Source organism: Gorilla gorilla, chromosome 15, assembly GCF_029281585.2.
Source record: "Gorilla gorilla gorilla isolate KB3781 chromosome 15, NHGRI_mGorGor1-v2.1_pri, whole genome shotgun sequence".
Taxonomy (NCBI): domain Eukaryota; kingdom Metazoa; phylum Chordata; class Mammalia; order Primates; family Hominidae; genus Gorilla; species Gorilla gorilla.
The window spans coordinates 22046734-22064807 of record NC_073239.2 but is presented as its reverse complement, the minus strand read 5'-3'; the positions used below and the strand labels follow the sequence as shown (position 1 = coordinate 22064807).

The 18074-nt window shown below is 43.1% G+C and overlaps 1 protein-coding gene across 2 annotated transcripts in view; it reads right to left on the bottom strand.

The window, feature by feature from the left end:
* SNX6 (sorting nexin 6) overlaps nt 1-18074 on the bottom strand; it is a 69224-nt gene that overhangs the window by 33996 nt on the left and 17154 nt on the right. The window contains exons 3-7 of one of the 2 annotated variants that reach the window (XM_019009937.4): nt 14297-14401; nt 12684-12794; nt 10248-10369; nt 7993-8116; nt 2226-2321 (exon numbers count right to left, since the gene is read on the bottom strand). In XM_019009937.4, the coding sequence (XP_018865482.1) occupies nt 2226-2321; nt 7993-8116; nt 10248-10369; nt 12684-12794; nt 14297-14401 (558 nt within the window). The remainder of the gene's footprint in view (nt 1-2225; nt 2322-7992; nt 8117-10247; nt 10370-12683; nt 12795-14296; nt 14402-18074) is intronic. The other variant, XM_055361310.2, reaches the window with a different exon arrangement.

Sequence of the window (18074 nt, the reverse complement as noted above, 5' to 3'; positions counted from 1 at the left end):
CATGTTGGTCAGGCTGGTCTCGAACTCTCGACCTCAGGTGGTCCGCCTGCCTTGGCCTCCCAAGTGCTAGGATTATAGGCGTGAGCCACTGTGCCCGGCCACAGTTTTCTTAATTGTAAAAATATGGAAAAAACTAACTGGCAGGGTTATTAAGATCACACAAGAAAATGTGGGCTACCAATCAACACATTATAAGTGTTCAAAAATGTTATTATTCTATTAATAAAATTATCAAAATTATAATCAACATAGTGGTTTACATTTAATGGCTAAGAAAAATGGTTGATATTAATGCATAAGCAGCATCAAATGGAAGTAAGCTGAGTGCTTCTCGGAAAGCAGCCACAGCACATGCACTGTCAAGTATCCACTGACCTGTCTCTGAAAAATCAGAGTATAAATCAAACAGTACTCTACACACCGATTTTATTATGGATGTGTCTATAAAAACAGGCAATGATGACAAAGCAGCATTCTTTTTTTTCCTAGTATTTGCTCGATAATATAAACATTTTTCTCATATTTTAATGGTAAGAATCTTCAGATAAATCAACTCTTATACCATTTTTAGAACATCATTAAGAAAAGTATAGGTGTTTTCGGCCAGGCGCGGTGGCTCACGCCTGTAATCCCAGCACTTTGGGAGGCCAAGGTGGGCGGATCACGAGGTCAGGAGATGGAGACCATCTTGGCTAACACGGTGAAACCCCATCTGTACTAAAAATACAAAAAAATTAGCTCGGCGTGATGACGGGCACCTGTAGTCCCAGCTACTCTGGAGGCTGAGGCAGAATGGTGTGAACCCAGGAGGCCAAGTTTGCAGTAGCCCAAGATCACGCCACTGCCCTCCAGCCTGGGCGATAGAGCGAGACTCTGTCTCCAAAAAAAAAAAGAAAAAAAAAAGAAAAAAGAAAAATATAGGTGTTTTCCACACATATTATCTCATTCAATCTTTTTAATAAGTAAGTAAGGTGGCTAGTATTATTAACCCTATTTTGAAAATGGAAAATCTGGCTGGGCGCAGTGGTTCACACCTGTAATCCCAGCACTTTGGGAGGCCGAGGCAGACAGATCACGAGGTCAAGAGTTCGAGACCAGCCTGGCCAACATGGTGAAACCCCGTTTCTACTAAAAATACAAAAATTAGCCAGGCGTGGTGGCACGTGCCTGTAATCCCAGCTACTCAGGAGGCTGAGGCAGGAGAATTGCTTGAACCTGGGAGGCGGAGTTTGCAGTGAGCGGAGATTATGCCACTGCACTCCAGCCTGGGCAACAAAGCAAGACTCTATCTCAGGAAAAAAAAAAAAAAGAGAGAGAGAGAAAATGGAAAAACTGAGATCCAGAAAAAGAAAAGAAAGTAACTTTTCCCAAGGACAACAGAGACAGGTTCTCACTGTCACCCAGGCTGGAGTGCAGTGGCAAAATCTCAGCTCACGGCAACCTCCGCCTCCTAGGTTCCTCAGCCTCCCGAGTAGCTGGGATTACAGGCACGCAGGACTACCACCCAGCTAATTTTTGCATTTTTAGTAGAGACGGGGTTTCACCATGTTGACCAGGTTGGTCTCGAAAACTCCTGACCTCAAATGATCCACCCACCTTGGCCTCCCAAAGTGCTGGGATTACAGGTGTGGGCCACCTTGCCCGGCCTCAACTGAGATCTTCTAACTCCAAAGCTGAACCTAGGTCTGCCCCTAACATTTCCAAGGCTAAATGTTAAATGTAAAAACAGAAGCAGTACCTCTTGATAAACTCTGCAGCTCTGTCTGTCCTGCATCTAGGAGGACTTCATGTGCATGTGGGTGGACATTCCAAATTGCACACTGTCCCTCCCCTCCACCCACCTGCCCCATGGTAACCCCTTAACCACTCATGGAATACACGTGAATGGCATGAACTCAGGAAGTTGCCCATATAGGAACTGCAAGGCTTGGGATTTGGGTAAGGAAACAGGGGATTCTAGAAACCTGGAACCTGGTCTGATGTGAAGGGAAGGGCTGTGGGCTTCAGTTGGGCAAATTCCCTTGGCTTAAGACTTCTCATTCGTTGCAGAAGGGAACGGTCTAAAGAGAGGAATCTAGGTCAGGGGGATTCCTCCTGTTCCTAGGACTGAAGATTCTAACCGTCCAAATGTCTTTTACTCTAATTCTGCACATTTGAAATCTCAATCTATCTCCCTTTTAAAAGAAGTCTCAACTAATACCACAGTTAATCAAATAAAATCTTACCTTTACTCCTGAAACAATTACTCCATCTGCTGATTTAACCATGTTTTTAAAGAAGTCTTCAAGTTTCTCTTTTTTATTTTTTCCTCGCACACTCAACTGAAAGAAAGGTAATTTAACATTTTTAAGGTTACAAATGGAAAGCAGTGCCTCCTTTATTCTTTGATATCTAAATGGCAATCTCAAAAGGATCCCAGTTTTTAATCTTAATAAAGTGGCAACTTCATCATGCACATCAATGATTTTCAAATTTTAGGGCATAAAAAAGCAGTTTGGTAATAATATAGATATTCAGGACTCACTCTCAAAGATTCAGGTTCAGCTGGTCTACAAGAAGGCCTAGATATTTCACATTTTATGAGCATATCTGATAATTCTGTTGCAAGCAGCCCTCTCACCATATTTTGTCAAACACTGCTATATAAAATTTTAATAGACAATTAAAATTTTAGCTCGGGAGTTCCTTTAAACATGTGAAATTTATTGGGGCACAATATACCATTGTATGATTCCGCAATAACTCTGAATATATATCCTACACATTTGGAACTCTGAACTCATCCAAGTATCTCGTCTGGCTTTTGGGGTCAGCAATTTATAGCACAAGGGACACAAAAAAGATGACTTTGAACAACATGAATGGTTATCCAAGGGCAAAACCAACAAGCAGCAGCTAACTCTTTGACTCCTAGCACTTGCTGTATCAGGGTGCCCCATAAAGGAGCAATCCATCTAATTCCCATGTACTTCCATTGCTTCAATGCTCACCTTTATGTAAATGACTCACAGATCTCTATCACTACCTGCTAAGGTCTGAATGTATGTGTCCCCGTAAAGTTCATAGGCTGAAAAAAAATTTTTTTTGAGACACTGTCTCCCTCTGTCATCCAAGGCTGAAGTGCAGTGGCGTGATCTCGGCTCACTGCAACATCTCCCTTCTGGGTTCAAGCAATTTTCCTGCCTCAGCCTCCCGAGTAGCTGGGACCACAGGCATGTACCATCATGCCCAACTATTTTTAGTAGAGATGGGATTTCACTGTGTTGGTCAGAGTAGTCTTGAACTCCTGACCTCAGGTGATCCAACCACCTTGGCCTCCCAAAGTGCTGGGATTACAGGCATGAGCCACCACGACTGGCCCATATCTTGAAGCTTAACCCCCAAGGTAATCATAATTAAGAAGAGGTGGGCCTGAGCCAGGCACAGTGGCTCCTGCCTGGAGTCCCAGCTACTTGGGAGGCTGAGGTGGGAGGATCATTTGACGCCAGGAGTTTGAGGCTGCAATGTGCTACAACTGCACCTGTGAACAGCCACTGCATTTCAGCCTGGGCAATACAGCAAGACTCTGTCTCTTAAAAATAGGTGGGGCTTTTGAGAAGTGATTAGGTCATGAGGGTAGAGCCTTCATAAATGAGGTTAGTCCTTATAAAAGGGGCTGAGGGAATGTTACCCTCTTGCCCCTTCCTTCTGCTATGTGAGGACACAACAAAAAGGGCCACCTATGAAGCAGAGGGCCCTCACCAGACATGCAATCTGCTAGCACCCTGATCTTGGGCTTCCCATTCTCCAGAACTGTAAATGATAAATTCTGTTGTTTATAAATTACCCAGTCTAAGGTATTCTGTCAGAGCAGCCAAACAGACTAGAATACTAACCATAAGCTCTTTCCTTAACTTTATATGTTATATCCAATTGCCCACATCATTTCCTTACACAGAGACTGTAACTGTAACCTCACATTAGATGAGTCTAACACAGTGCTCATTATAATCTAATCTCTGGGCTGGGCACGGTGGCTCACGCCTGTAATCCCAGCACTTCGTGAGGCCAAGGCGGGTGGATCACCTGAGGTCAGGAGTTCGAAACTAGCCTTGACCAACATGGTGAAACCCTGTCTCTACTAAAAATACTAAAACTAGCTGGGCGTCGTGGCATCCGCCTATAATCCCAGCTACTAGGGAGACTGAGGCAAGAGAATCTTTTGAACCCAGGAGGCAGAGGTTGCCATGAGCCAATATCACGCCATTGCATTCCAGCCTGGACAACAAGAGCGAAACTCCGTCTAAAAAAAAAAAAAAAAAAAAATTAGCTGGGCATGGTGAAATGTGCCTGTAATCCCAGCTACTCGGGAGGCTGAGGCTGGAGAATCGCTTGCACCTGGGAGGCAGAGGTTGCACTGAGCGGAGATTGCACCACTGTACTCCAGCCCGGGCAACAAAGCAAGACTCTGTCTCAAAAAAAAAAAAAAAAAATCTAATCTCCAAAATTTCTGTCTTCCCTCTTTTGATTTGTGGCCCCTTCATCCAAACAGTCTTTCTGACTCCAACATGTTCCCTAAAATTCCATAGTTCTCATTAAAATCTTGAAATTTTTATAACTTCTTCCTTTCTTCATAGCTCAAATTCTAACAGCAAATGACTTAAAACTGTCCCTTTCCACTCCTACTCTCCAGTAAAAGTCTTCATCATCTCTTTCCTAGACTGAAGTATTAGTTAATAATTCTCATCTTATTCCAATCCATTCTGTTGCCTGGGACAGCTTTCTAAAATCAAATTTTGAGCATCTCATCCTTACTCAAAAATTTTAGTTTCTTTTCTCTTTTTTCTCTTTTGAGACGGAATATCACTCTGTCACCCATGCTGTGGCACAATCTCAGCTCACTGCAGCCTCCGCCTCCCACATTCAAGTGATTCTCATGTCTCAGCCTCCCAAGTAGCTGGGATTACAGGCGAGCGCCACCACGTCCAGCTAATGTTTGTGTTTTTAGTAGAGACAGGGGTTTCACCATGTTGCCCAGGCTGGTCTTGAACTCCTGGCCTCAAGTGAATGCCTTGCCTCGGCCTCCCAAAGTGTTGGGATTACAGGAATGAGCCACCGCACCCGGCATTTTTCTTTCTTCTTCATTTTTTTTTTTTTTAAAAAGAGACAGGGTCTCACTATGTTGCCCAGGCTGGTCTCGAACTCCTTGGCTCAAGCAATCCTCCTGCCTCAGCCTCCCAAAGTACTGGGATTAAAGGTGCGACTTACTACAACTGGCCCAAATTCTTTGATCTTGAGGTTAACCTGTACATGAGCACTATGCTATATTTATTTTCTGCAAAAATTATGAATTAATCTTGTCATCCAAACACAGGTTCCAAGATTTGTATCAGTCATTCAGTAAAAAATTTTTTGCCAGCACTATGAACGAAGAAATCTTTAAAGTGCAACCACCTCGGCCAGGCGTGGTGGCTCACACCTGTAATCCCAGCACCTTGGGAGGCCGACGCAGGCAGATCACCTGAGGTCAGGAGTTCGAGACCAGCCTGACCAATATGGTGAAACCCTGTCTCTATTAAAATACAAAAATTAGCCAGGTATGGTGGCTACTCGGGAGGTGGAGGCAGAGGAGTCACTTGAACCTGGGAGGCAGAGGTTGTAGTGAGTCGATACAGTGCCATTGCACTCCAGCCTGGGCGACAGAGACTCTGCCTCGAAAAAAAAAAAAAGGGAAGGAAAAAATAAGGAGCGATCAGCACCAATGGTCAGTTAAACAGATCCAGAGTCAATAATTTACCCGAATCTGGAATTCCTTAGCTCAATCACCTTCTTGGAATTCTCCACAAGGCTTCGGAAGACTCCAAACTCAAATTTAAGAAACATTAGTCAATGTGATAACCCTCTTTTTTTTTTGAGATGGAGTCTCGCTTTGTCACCCAGGCTGGAATGCAGTGGCGCAACCTTGGCTCACTGCAACCTCCGCCTCCCGGGGTCAAGTGATTCTCTTGCCTGTCTCCCGAGTAGCTGGGACTACAGGCATGCGCCACCAAGCCCAGCTAATTTTTGTATTTTAAGTAGAGACGGGGTTTCACCATATTGGCCAGGCTGGTCTCAAACTCCTGACCTCGTCATCCGCCACCTCAGCCTCCCAAAGTGCTGGATTATAGGCTGAGCCACCGTGCCTGGCTCCTACTTCTTAAGAGGTTTGCAATTAAGGATTACAAAAAAAATCAGTGTCCCTTGTAGTAACATGATTTATTTTTTATTTTTATTTTTTGAGATGGGAATTTCACTCTTGTCTCCCAGGCTGGAGTGCAATGGCACCATCTTGGCTCTCTGCAACCTCTGCCTCCCAGATTCAAGTGATTCTCCTGTCTCAGCCTCCCGAGTAGCTGGGATTACAGGTGCCCACCACCACGCCCAGATAATTTTTGTATTTTTAGTACAGATGGGGTTTCACCACGTTGGCCGGGCTCGTCTCAAACTCCTGACCTCAGGTGATCTGCCCGGCTTGGCCTCCCAAAGTGCTGGGATTACAGGTTACAGGCATGAGCCACCATGCCTGGCTAGTAACATGCTTAACTATCATTCTGTCAATTAATCTACTCAAGTTCTACTGAAATAACTGCATTACTACTGAAAAAGTGTCACTTAAACTACCTTGAGAAATACAGACAGGCCAGGTGCGGCTCACGCCTCTAATCCCAGCACTTTGGGAGGCTGAGGCGGGTGGATCACCTGAGGTCAGGAGTTCGAGACCAGCCTGGCCAACATGGTGAAACTCCATCTCTACTAAAAATACAAAAATTAGGCCGGGCGCAGTGGCTCATGCATGTAATCCCAGCACTTTGGGAGGCTAAGGTGGGAGGATCACCTGAGGCCGGGAGTTTGAGACCAGCCTGACCAATATGGAGAAACCCCGTCTCTACTAAAAATACAAAAATTATCTTGGCATGGTGGCGCATTCCTGTAATCCCAGCTACTTGAGAGTCTGAGGCAGAAGAATCGCTTGAACCAAGGAGGCAGAGGTTGTGGGTGAGCTGAGATTGCGCCGTTGCACTCCAGCTTGGGAAACAAGAGCGAAACTCTGTCTTAAAAAAAAAAAAAAAAAAAATTAGCTGGGCATGGCGGCATGCGCCTGTAGTCCCAGCTACTCGGGAGGCTGAGGCACGAGAATCACCTAAACTTGGGAGGAGGAGGTCACAGTGAGCCGAGATTGCGCCACGGCACTTCAGCCTGGACGACAGAGCAAGACTCTGTCTCAAAAAAAAAAAAAGAAAAATACAAACATTTTAAAAAAAGACCTCGAGCCTTTTCTAACTACTCTTGCCTTTTCCAATGACTCTTTAAAAAGAGAACTTGGGGCCGGGCATGGTGGCTCACGCCTGTAATCCCAGCACTTTGGGAGGCCGAGGCGGGTGGATCACGAGGTCAGGAGATCGAGACCATCCTGGCTAACACAGTGAAACCCTGTCTCTACTAAAAATACAAAAAATTAGCAGGGCATAGTGGCAGGCGCCTGTAGTCCCAGCTACTCGGGAGGCTGAGGTGGGAGAATGGCATGAACCCGGGAGGCGGAGCTTGCAGTGAGCCGAGATTGTGCCACTGCAATCCAGCCTGGCTGACAGAGCGAGACTCCGTCTCAAAAAAAAAAAAAGAAAACTTGGGCTGGGCGGCATAGCTCATGCCTGTAATCCTAGCACTTTGGGAGGCCGAGGTGGGCGGATCATGAGGTCAGGAGATCGAGACCATTCTGGCTAACACGATGAAACACCGTCTTTACTTCAAAATAGAAAAAATTAGCTGGGCGTGGTGGCGGGCGCCTGTAGTCCCAGCTACTAGGGAGGCTGAGGCAGGAGAATGGCATGAACCCGGGAGGCGGAGCTTGCAGTGAGCCAAGATCATGCCACTATGCCACTGTACTCCAGCCTGGAAGACAGAGCGAGATTCCGTCTCAAAAAAAAAAAAAAAAAAGAAAAAGAAAACTTGACCACCAATCAATGTGATACTTACATCTTGATTATATTCCAAGAAGACATGGAAATTTAAATCTTTTCTCAAAATAGGATGTGCTGCCACACGACACAGGAACACTTCATGCATCGCAACTGTCTTCTTGAATATTGCCAAATATTCACTAGAAACAATATACAAAATTAAAGGTAAAAAACTCCATCAACTAAAAAGTCACCTGCAACAATTTTTTTCAGAAAATACTCTTTGGATTATTCCGAATGCAAATCAGAGATACAAAGATATAATTCATGTAAACAAGGGTTTTAGTTGAACTGTTAATGAAATACATAAAACCCAGCTTTGAAAAAGGTTTCATGCCAGTTAATAACATTTATATCTAAATGTTAATATTTTTAAGTTTTACAAATTTTTCTTACTTATGCGAGTTGATGTTAAAGTTAACTATAGGGCTGCTTGTTTTCAGCTCTACAGAAAGTGTGCTACAAATTATTTGATAGAATCTTAATGATTCAATATCCAGTGACTACTTTTAAACAACTTAGTACAAAAAAAATTAAAACCCAAACCTCGGTGAGCATATTTTCAATGTTAATAATTATTTTCATCTAATTACCCAAACACACAAGAAACACACTATGAAGAAACTAATTTTTTTTGCCATTACACCAAAGAAATGTGTTTAAAATATTTTAATACCAGCAGTGAATCCCAGAGACCACAAAGTAATACATGTCAGTTTGGGGAAAAAAAAAAAAAAAAAAAACATTCAAGGAAAAGGCTTGATATTCTTGCTTCAACTACGTGCAAGAAGGATAAGTTTTACATACCAGCAAACCAGCAGGACCAATGTTGGGAGAAGTTTGATCTCTGTGAGGGTAGTCATTCAGTGAAGACAAAAAAGAAGGATGCAGAGGATGGAGGTAGCAGTAGAATAAACCCAAGGTTCTCTGTTATCCAACCCCTAACCAGACCACAAAAGAATCATGATCAGGGCCACTGGAAAATCACAGATTCTTCGATATTAATGTGCTCTGCTCATTTCCAATTTTCAGTCTTGTAAACTTTGAATATATACGTGTCTGCTATCAGACCACTGCTTGCAACTAAGACCTGCTTTGCTGATTTATCTTTTCAAGAGTTTAGCATCCTGAAGAGAAGTATAGTAGCAGTGCGAATATATAACTAAAAACTAAAACTAGTGGAAGAAGAGAAGAGTAAATGCATGAAGGGGAGAAATGACCAGAAAAAGTGAAAGAGGTGATAACTAAGGAAAATTATTTCCTTGTACAACTCTCAAAATAGAGAAACATATCCAGCAAATCCAAAATTACCCCAAATGTTTAACGAAAGGGGAAAGATTCTGTGTTTTCAGCAAATACACTAAAAACGAAATATGGGTTGAGTATCCCTACCCGAAAATCTGAAATCCAAAGTACTCCAAAATCTGAAATTTTTTAAACAAAGACATGATGTTCAAAGGAAATATTCATCAGAACATTTCAGATTTCAGATTAGGGATGCTCAACCAGTAAGTATAATGCAAATACTCCAAAAAAAAAAAAAATTAAAATCCAAAATGCACTCCCAGGCATTCTGCATAAGTGATACTCAACCTGTACATAATTTCCCTTTCTTCTTTTCTCTGCCTGTGGCTTCTGCCCAAAGGGAAAAGAATATAGAAGCAAAGTAACTAAAGAATAGTTAAAAACTGTTTTTCATTAAATGACTATTAGTTTCATATATACTACAAATGTATTAGTTTCTTGAAAAAACTGTGATAATTCACACTACATACATACGCAGTTTTTAAGAAAACAGAATATATGCAGTTGCTCAGTACATTCTCTTTTGAGAAGTATGGCAATATGTCCATACTGAAAAAAGAGAACTAGGTTGGTAGTGACTAAGGCTTTGTAAATAGAAAAAAAAAAAAACAATGACTATTCTACTTTAAAAAGTCATGTTCTCTATTTCTTTTTCCCCTTAAGTCCAAAGACAGACTGGACCTTTTACCTTTTTAAAAGAAGCTTTTGGATCTTCCATTTTCAACTTTCAGGGTCTATTTCAAATATGAATTTAAATAACTTTACAGTGGAGACAATTATTCTATAATTTTCCTGTAGGCTCTGATCATGATCATTAATACTGGTTGTATGACTTAAACCTGCATCTTCCAGAAAGGGTTTAATGATGGGATATCAGAAAACACCAAAAAAGGCATTAAAGCAAGCACAATTAACAAAGGCAACAACAACCAAAAAAAAAAACAAAAAAATAAAAAAATCACTTACGCTTCCAGTTCCTGTTTCATCTTTGTGAATTCTTCCTTCGTCATTGACCCTTCTCCTTCACCAAGCTTCTGTAGTTTTTCCCTTGAAGCATCAAAATCAGGTCTTGGTGGTGCTGGTGGAATCTGTAACAGGACCAAATCACTAATTTTAAGGAAATTTTCATTTATTGAAGCATTGTACTACTGCCACCATAGAAGACTGTGTCTGGGAAAGCTAAGGGTATCCAGAATGAGCTGAACACCAGGAACACCCAAATTCAGATTGGAGAACTTGACTAGTTGTAGAAATTAAGTTTTGGCCAGGCGCAATGGCTCACGCCTGTAATCCCAGCACTTTGGGAGGCTGAGGTGGGCGGATCACCTGAGGTCAGGAATTCAAGACCAGCCTGGCCAACATGATAAAATCCCGTCTCTATCAAAAATAGAAAAATTAGCTGGCCCTGGTGGCACGCACCTGTAATCCCAGCGACTTGGGAGGCTGAGGCATGAGAATCGCTTGAACCTGGGAGTCGGAGGTTGCAGTGAGCCAAAATCGCACTGCTGCACTCCAGCCTGGGTGATAGAGGAAGACCCTGTCTCCAAAAAACAAAAAAGTTATCTAATCTTTTTTTTTTTTTTTTTGGAGATGGAGTCTTGCTCTGTTTCCCAGGCTGGAGTAGCTGGGATCATAAGCGCACGACACCACGCCCAGCTAATTTTTGTATTTTTGGTAGAGACGGGGTTTCGCCATGTTGGCCAGGCTGGTCTTGAACTCCTGGCCTCAGGTGATCCACCCACTTCAGGCTCCTAAAGTGCTGGGATTACAGGCGTGAGCCACTGCACCTGGGCTAGTTAACCTCTTAAGGACACTTCCAACTCTTCTTTCTTTTTTTTTTTGGGATGGAGTTTTGCTTTTGTTGCCCAACCTGGAGTGCAATGGCATAATCTCAGCTCACCACAACCTCTGCCTCCTGGGTTCAAGTGATTCTCCTGCCTCCGCCTCCCGAGTAGCTGGGATTACAGGCATGTGCCACCATGCCTGGCTAATTTTGTGTTTTTAGTAGAGATGCGGTTTCTCCATGTTGGTCAGGTTGGTCTCAAACTCCTGACCTCAGATGATCCACCTGCCTCGGCCTCCCAAAGTGCTGGGACTACAGGCGTCAGCCACCATGGCCGGCCGAGACTTCCAACTCTTAAGTATCTGTCCAACTATGGTTTTTTCTTTTTCTTTTTTGAGACGGAGGCTCGCTCTGTCACACAGGCTGGAGTGCAGTGGTGGGACCTTGACTCACCGCAACCTCTGCCTCCCAGGTTCAAGCAATTCTGCCTCAGCCTTCCAGGTATCTGGGATTACAGGCACCAGCCACAACGCCCGGCTAATTTTTAAAAATATTTTTAGTAGAGACGAGGTTTTACCATCTTGGCCAGGCTGGTCTTGAACTCCTGACCTCATGATCCACCCGCCTCGGCCTCCCAAAGTGCTGGGATTACAGGCATGAGCTACCGCGCCCAGCCCCAACCATGGTTTTAAAACCAGTATGGTTTGTCACATCTCCTTAATCCCTAGGACAAGCCCATTTCAATTCTAACAAATGGTAAGAAATTAAGTTTAAATGAGGGAATGTAACATACCCCACATCCCCTAAGAAAACACTTCAGGATAAAAAGTGGTAACGAAACATGTTTCATAACTGACAATTTAAAAACACATATCAGGCTGAGTGCGGCGTTTCATAACTGACAATTTAAAAAAACATATCAGGCTGAGTGTGGCAGCTCATGCCCGTAATCCCAGAACTTTGGGAGGCCGAGGCAGGGGGAATCACCTGAGGTCAGGAGTTCGAGACCAGCCTGGCCAACATGGTGAAATCCCGTCTCTACTTAAAAAACAAAAAAAATTAGCCGGGCATGGTGGTGGGTGCCTGTAATCCCAGCGACTCAGGTGACTGAGGCAGGGGAATCGCCTGAATCCAGGAGGCAGAGGTTGCAGTGAACAAAGATCACGCCATTGCATTCCAGCCTGAGCGACACAAGTGAGACTCTGTCTCTAAAAAAAATTAGCTGGGCACGGTGGCTCACGCCTGTAATCTCAGCACTTTGGGAGGCCAAGGTGGGTGAATCATCTGAGGTTAAGAGTTCAAGACCAGCCTGGCCAACATGGTGAAACCCTGTCTCTACTAAAAACGCAAAAATTAGTTGGGTGTGTTGGTGCGTTATTGTAATCCCAGCTACTTGGGAGGCTGAGGCAGGAGAATTGCTTGAACCCGGGAGGCAGAGGTTGCAGTGAGCTGAGACTGCGTCACTACACTCCAGCCTGGGCAACAGAGTGAGACTCCATCTCAAAAACAAAACAAAACAAAAAAACAGTTCACAAAAAATGCTAAACAAGATTCCAAAACATAACGAAGTACCTAAAACCTCCTAGAAAATGGAATTAAAATAGAGTCTCAATACTTACGATATAACCTGCATAGTCTTCATTTTCAACAAAGGAATCATGAAGCCAGATAAATTCCTCATGTTGCCGAACAACTGAAAACTCGTTTTGTTTAAAATTTGGCAATGAACTCTGTAAAGATAGAGATTTTCTTGAATAAAAATCAAATTTACACTAAAAAGTTTTTTGAAACTGGGTCTTGCTCTGCCACCAGGCTGGAGTGCAGTGGAACAATCTCGGCTCACTGCAGCCTCAACCTCCCAGGCTCAAGCAATCCTCCCACCTCAGCCTCTGAGTAGCTGGGACTACAGGTACGAATCACCACACCTGGCTAATTTTATTTTTTGTAAAGATGAGGTCTCACTAAGATGCCCAGGCTGGTCTTGAACTCTTGGACTCAAGCGATCATCCTGCCTCGGCCTCCCAAAGTGTTGGGATTACAGGTATGAGCCACTGTGTCTTGCCTTAAAAAGTTTTTAATAAACATTTTCTATCATTTAAAAAAATTCATCTTATTTCAAGACCATTAGTGCCCTTTAAAGTCTACCATAAAACTCTGAGCTATCTGGACAAAATTATCTTCGGATTGTTGGGAAAGTAAGTTGACAGGCTTATTATATTGTACTGCTACAGTTACTTAAAAGTTATGTCATTAATATATATCAAACTCAACTATTCAAACAAAGGAAAGAAATCTGCAATCTGAAAATGTGCTCAAGAACTGAAATCTAATAAAAATAATAATTTGTGGCTGGGCACGGTGGCTCACGCCTGTAATCCTAGCACTTTGGAAGGCCGAGGTGGGTTGGATCACCTGAGGTCAGGAGTTCGAGACCACCCTGATCAATAAGGTGAAACCCATCTCCACTAAAAATACAAAAATTAGCCGGGCGTGGTGGCTTGTGCCTGTAGTCCCAGCTACTTAGGAGGCTAAGACAGGAGAACTGCTTGAACCCAGGAGGCAGAGGTTGCAGTGAGTGAGCCAAGATCATGCCACTGCACTCCAGCCTGGATGACAGAGACTCCGTCTCAAAAAAAATAGTAATAATAATTATTTATAAAACAGTAATTTGACTAACAGAAAGAACAATGAAATTGAAAGTAACAAGAATGGTAAAAGATACTAATAAAAATTTGGAAAAAAATTAAATTTGCCTTCTGTCTAGGTTCTGATTCTCAGAATATTAATCTAAAAAAAGTACATTTTTGGCTGGGCGCGGTGGCTCACGCCTGTAATCCCAGCACTTTGGGCGGATCACAAGGTCGGAGATCGAGACCATCCTGGCTAACACAGTGAAACCCCGTCTCTACTAAAAAAAGAAAAAAATACAAAAAATTAGCCGGACATGGTGGTGGATGCCTGTAGTCCCAGCTACTCTGGAGGCTGAGGCAGGAGAATGGCGTGAACCCGGGAGGAGGAGCTTGCAGTGAGCCAAGATCGTGCCACTGCACTCCAGCCTGGGCGACAGAGCAAGACGCCGTCTCAAAAAAAAAAAAAAAAGTACATTTTCCTACACCTATTTTTGTTAAAATAGTTTCTTTCCAATTATGTTTAAAACCCAAGTCTAGTCAACATATCACATATGTAGTATAATAAATGGCTAAAATAATAGAAAGTACAAAATCACATTTACCTTTGTGTGAACAGTGAATTTTACTTTATCCCGCTCACTAAGAGCATCAGAAATGTCCACCTGCAGAGCAGCATCACTTTGAAGATCTACATTTATTGCTTTAAGCTAGAAAAAGAAAACCAGTATCTTCATGAAAATCATGTTTTATATAATTTCATTTTTTCTCTTAGACAATGCAAAAACAAAACAAAAATAACAAAAGATTATTAAGTCTAAAGAGGTACTCATGTCCATTTAACATACATACTATATACATTTTGAAGCAGCTGCTTTGGGCAACGCTATTACCTTAATTCTATAGTACTCAATTCTAGAATTTTCATTTTATAATATTCAACTATATTCTGCTTTATGTAAGTCACTGAGCTAATCATGATTTATTATAGTTTAGTTACAGTTTTTTTCAAAAAGAAAACTCTTTTCAGCCAGATGTGATGGCTCATGTCTATAATCCCAGCACTTTAGGAGGCTGAGGCGGGAGGACTGACTGAGCCCAGGAATTCAAGACCACCCTGGGAAACATAACAAGACCCTGTCTCTACAGAAATTGAAAAAAAAAAAAAGAAAATAGCCAGATATGGTGGTGCACACATATCTGTGGTCTCAGTACACAGGAGGCTGAGGCAGGAGGCTTGCTTGAGCCTAGGTCAAGGCTACAGTGAGCAGTAATCGTGCCACTGAACTCCAGCCTGGATGACAGAGCAAAACTGTCTCAAAAAAAAAAAAAAAAAAAAAAAAAAAACCTTCCTCAAAAAAAAAAAAAAAACCTATTTTCCAAGAAAGTGGTCCATCTAAGTTCAAGTGCTCTAAAATTAAGGAATGTGTCTGCCTTGAAGCACAAGAAAAATAATAAAAAGACTATCAAGCAACAATTTTAACTCCTGCCTCTCTATAGTCAGGAATATACAATGAAACTATCAAATATAATTAAACATATTAATGTAAAGTGCTAAGAAAAATACTAACATACAGTAAGTACTCAATAAGTAACTCCATAAACTACATTTGAAGAAATAAATATATTCCCTATTTAGTGCTTCCACTTTCTCATCTATAAGAAGACTCTTCTACTTATTAATTTTTAAACTTCATCTGTTTTTCTTACTCTTTAAACAATAAATAACTTGTTTGGGTAATTTTGAGACTTAGGAAAGAGTCAAAACACTCAAAGATAAGTCTTAGCCAGCTGCAAAGACATGAAATAGACTGTTTCAAAGACAGTACTCTAGTTGTAAAACCTAGGACTTAGAGAATCTCACCTGGTCATTAGTATCTCAAATTTTAATTATATTGTAAATGAACAAAATGCTAAATGCAAATACAAAATTGTTTACTCAATGATTTCAAATATATATACGTGTATATATATATATATAATTTTATTTTTTGTTTTTGAGACAGGGTCTCACTCTATTACCCAGGTTGGAGTGCAGTGCTCTGTTCACTGCAACCTCTGCCTCCCAGGTTCAAGTGATTCTCCCACCTCAGCCTCCTAAGTAGCTGGGATTATAGTCGTGCGCCCCCACATCCAGCTATTTTTGTAGTTTTTGGTAGAGAAGGGGTTTTGCCATGTTGGCCAGGCTGGTCTTGAACTCCTGACCTCAAGTGATCCGCCCACCTTGGCATTCAAATTGCTTGAGCTCAGGAATCTGAGACTAGCCTGGCCAACACGGCAAAACCCCATCTCTATAAAAAAATACAAAAATTAGCCGGGCACATGTTGTACACCTGTAGTCCCAGCTACTTGGGAGGCTGAGGTGTGGGGAATGGCTTGAGCCCAAGAGGTGGAGGTTGCAGTGAGCTGAAATCATGCCACTGCACTCCAGCCTGGGGAATAGAGCCAAACCCTGTCTCAAAAAAAAAATAAGGGGGGAGGCCGGGTGCGGTGGCTCACACCTATAATCCCAGCACTTTGGCAGGCCGAGGCAGGTAGATCATGAGGTCAAGAGATTGAGACCATACTGGTCAACATGGTGAAACCCCATCTCTACTAAAAATACCAAAATTAGCTGGGCATAGTGGCGTGCACCTGTAGTCCCAGCTACTTGGGAGGCGGAGGTTGCACTGAGCAGAGATTGTGCCACTACACTCCAGCCTGGCAAAACAGTAAGACACTGTCTCAAAAAAAAAAAAAAAAAAAAAAGAAAGAAATCTGTTCCCTTTTTTCCTTTTTGGAGACGGAGTCTCGCTCTGTCACCCAGACTGGAGTGCAGTGGCACAATCTCGGCTCACTGCAAGCTCCGCCTCCCGGGTTCACGCCATTCTCCTGCCTCAGCCTCCCAAGTAGCTGGGACTACAGGGACCCACCACCACGCCTGGCTCATTTTTTGTATTTTTTTAGTAGAGAGGAGTTTCACCATGTTAGCCAGGATGGTCTCGATCTCCTGACCTCGTGATACGCCCGCCTCGGCCTCCCAAAGTGCTGGGATTACAGGCGTGAGCCACCATGCCCGGCCTCCTTTTTTTCTTTAATCACATTCAGGCTTTTTGTTTTTTTAAATAGAGACAGGGTCTCACTATGTCACCCAGGCTGGTCTTGAACTCCTGAGCTCACGCAATCCTTTCACCTTGGCCTCCCAAAGTGCTGGGATTACAGACGTGAGCCACTGAGCCAGGCCAGGCCACTTTTAAGATGTTTATTGTGGTAGGCTGAACAATGGCTCCCCAGGAGGTATCTACATCCAAATTCCTAGGAGCTGTAAATGCTACCTTATATGTCAATAAATGACTTTGCAGATGTCATTCAATTATGGATTTTGAGATGGGGATTTTGAGATTATCCTGGATTATCCAGGTGGGACTTAAAGGCAATCACGTCATCTTTTTTTGAGATGGAGTCTCACTTTGTCCCCTGAGGTTGGAGTGCAGTGGCCCCATCTTGGCTCACTACAACCTCTGCCTCCCATGTTCAAGTGATTCTCCTGCCTCAACCTCCCGAGTAGCTAGGACTACAGGCATGCACAACCAGGCCCAGCTAATTTTTGTATTTTTAGTAGAGATGGGCTTTTGCCACGTTAGCCAGTCTGGTCTTCAACTCCTGACCTCAGGTGATCCACCTGCCTCAGCCTCCCAAAGTGTTGGGATTACAGGCATGAGCCACCACGCCGAGCCAGGACATTATCCTTATATATAAAAGGCAGAGGCCAGGTGCCACTGGTGGCTCACGCCTGTAATCTCAGCACTTTGGGAGGCCGAAGTGAGTGGATCACCTGAGGTCAGGAGTTCGAGACCAGCCTGAGCAATGTGGAGAAGCCCCGTCTCTACTAAAAACATAAAATTAGCTGGGTGCAGTGGTGCATGCCTATAATCCCAGCTACTTGGGAGGCTGAGGCAGGAGAATGGTGTGAACCTGGGAGGTGGAGCTGGCAGTGAGCCGAGATCACACCACTGCACTCCAGTGACAGAGTGAGACTCTATCCAAAAAAAAAAAAAATTGACACAGAAAAAAATACTCCAATAACTAATGAGAAGGTCATGTGACCATGGAGGCAGATTAGAGTAATGTAGCCACAAACCACACCAAGGACTGCTGCCGCTGGTAGCCACTGAAAGCTGGAGGAGGCAGGGAATTCTTCCCTAGAGCCTCCGGAGGGAGAGCTGGCCCTGCCAGGTTGACATCCTGACTTCTCTGACTTCAGCTCAGTGATACTGATTTCTGACTTCTGGCCTTCAGAAGTGTGAGAGAATAAATTTATGTAGTTTTAAGCCATCAAGTTTGTGGTAACTTGTTACAGCAGCCACAGGAACTAGTTCATTTATCATACAGGTTTTGGAATAA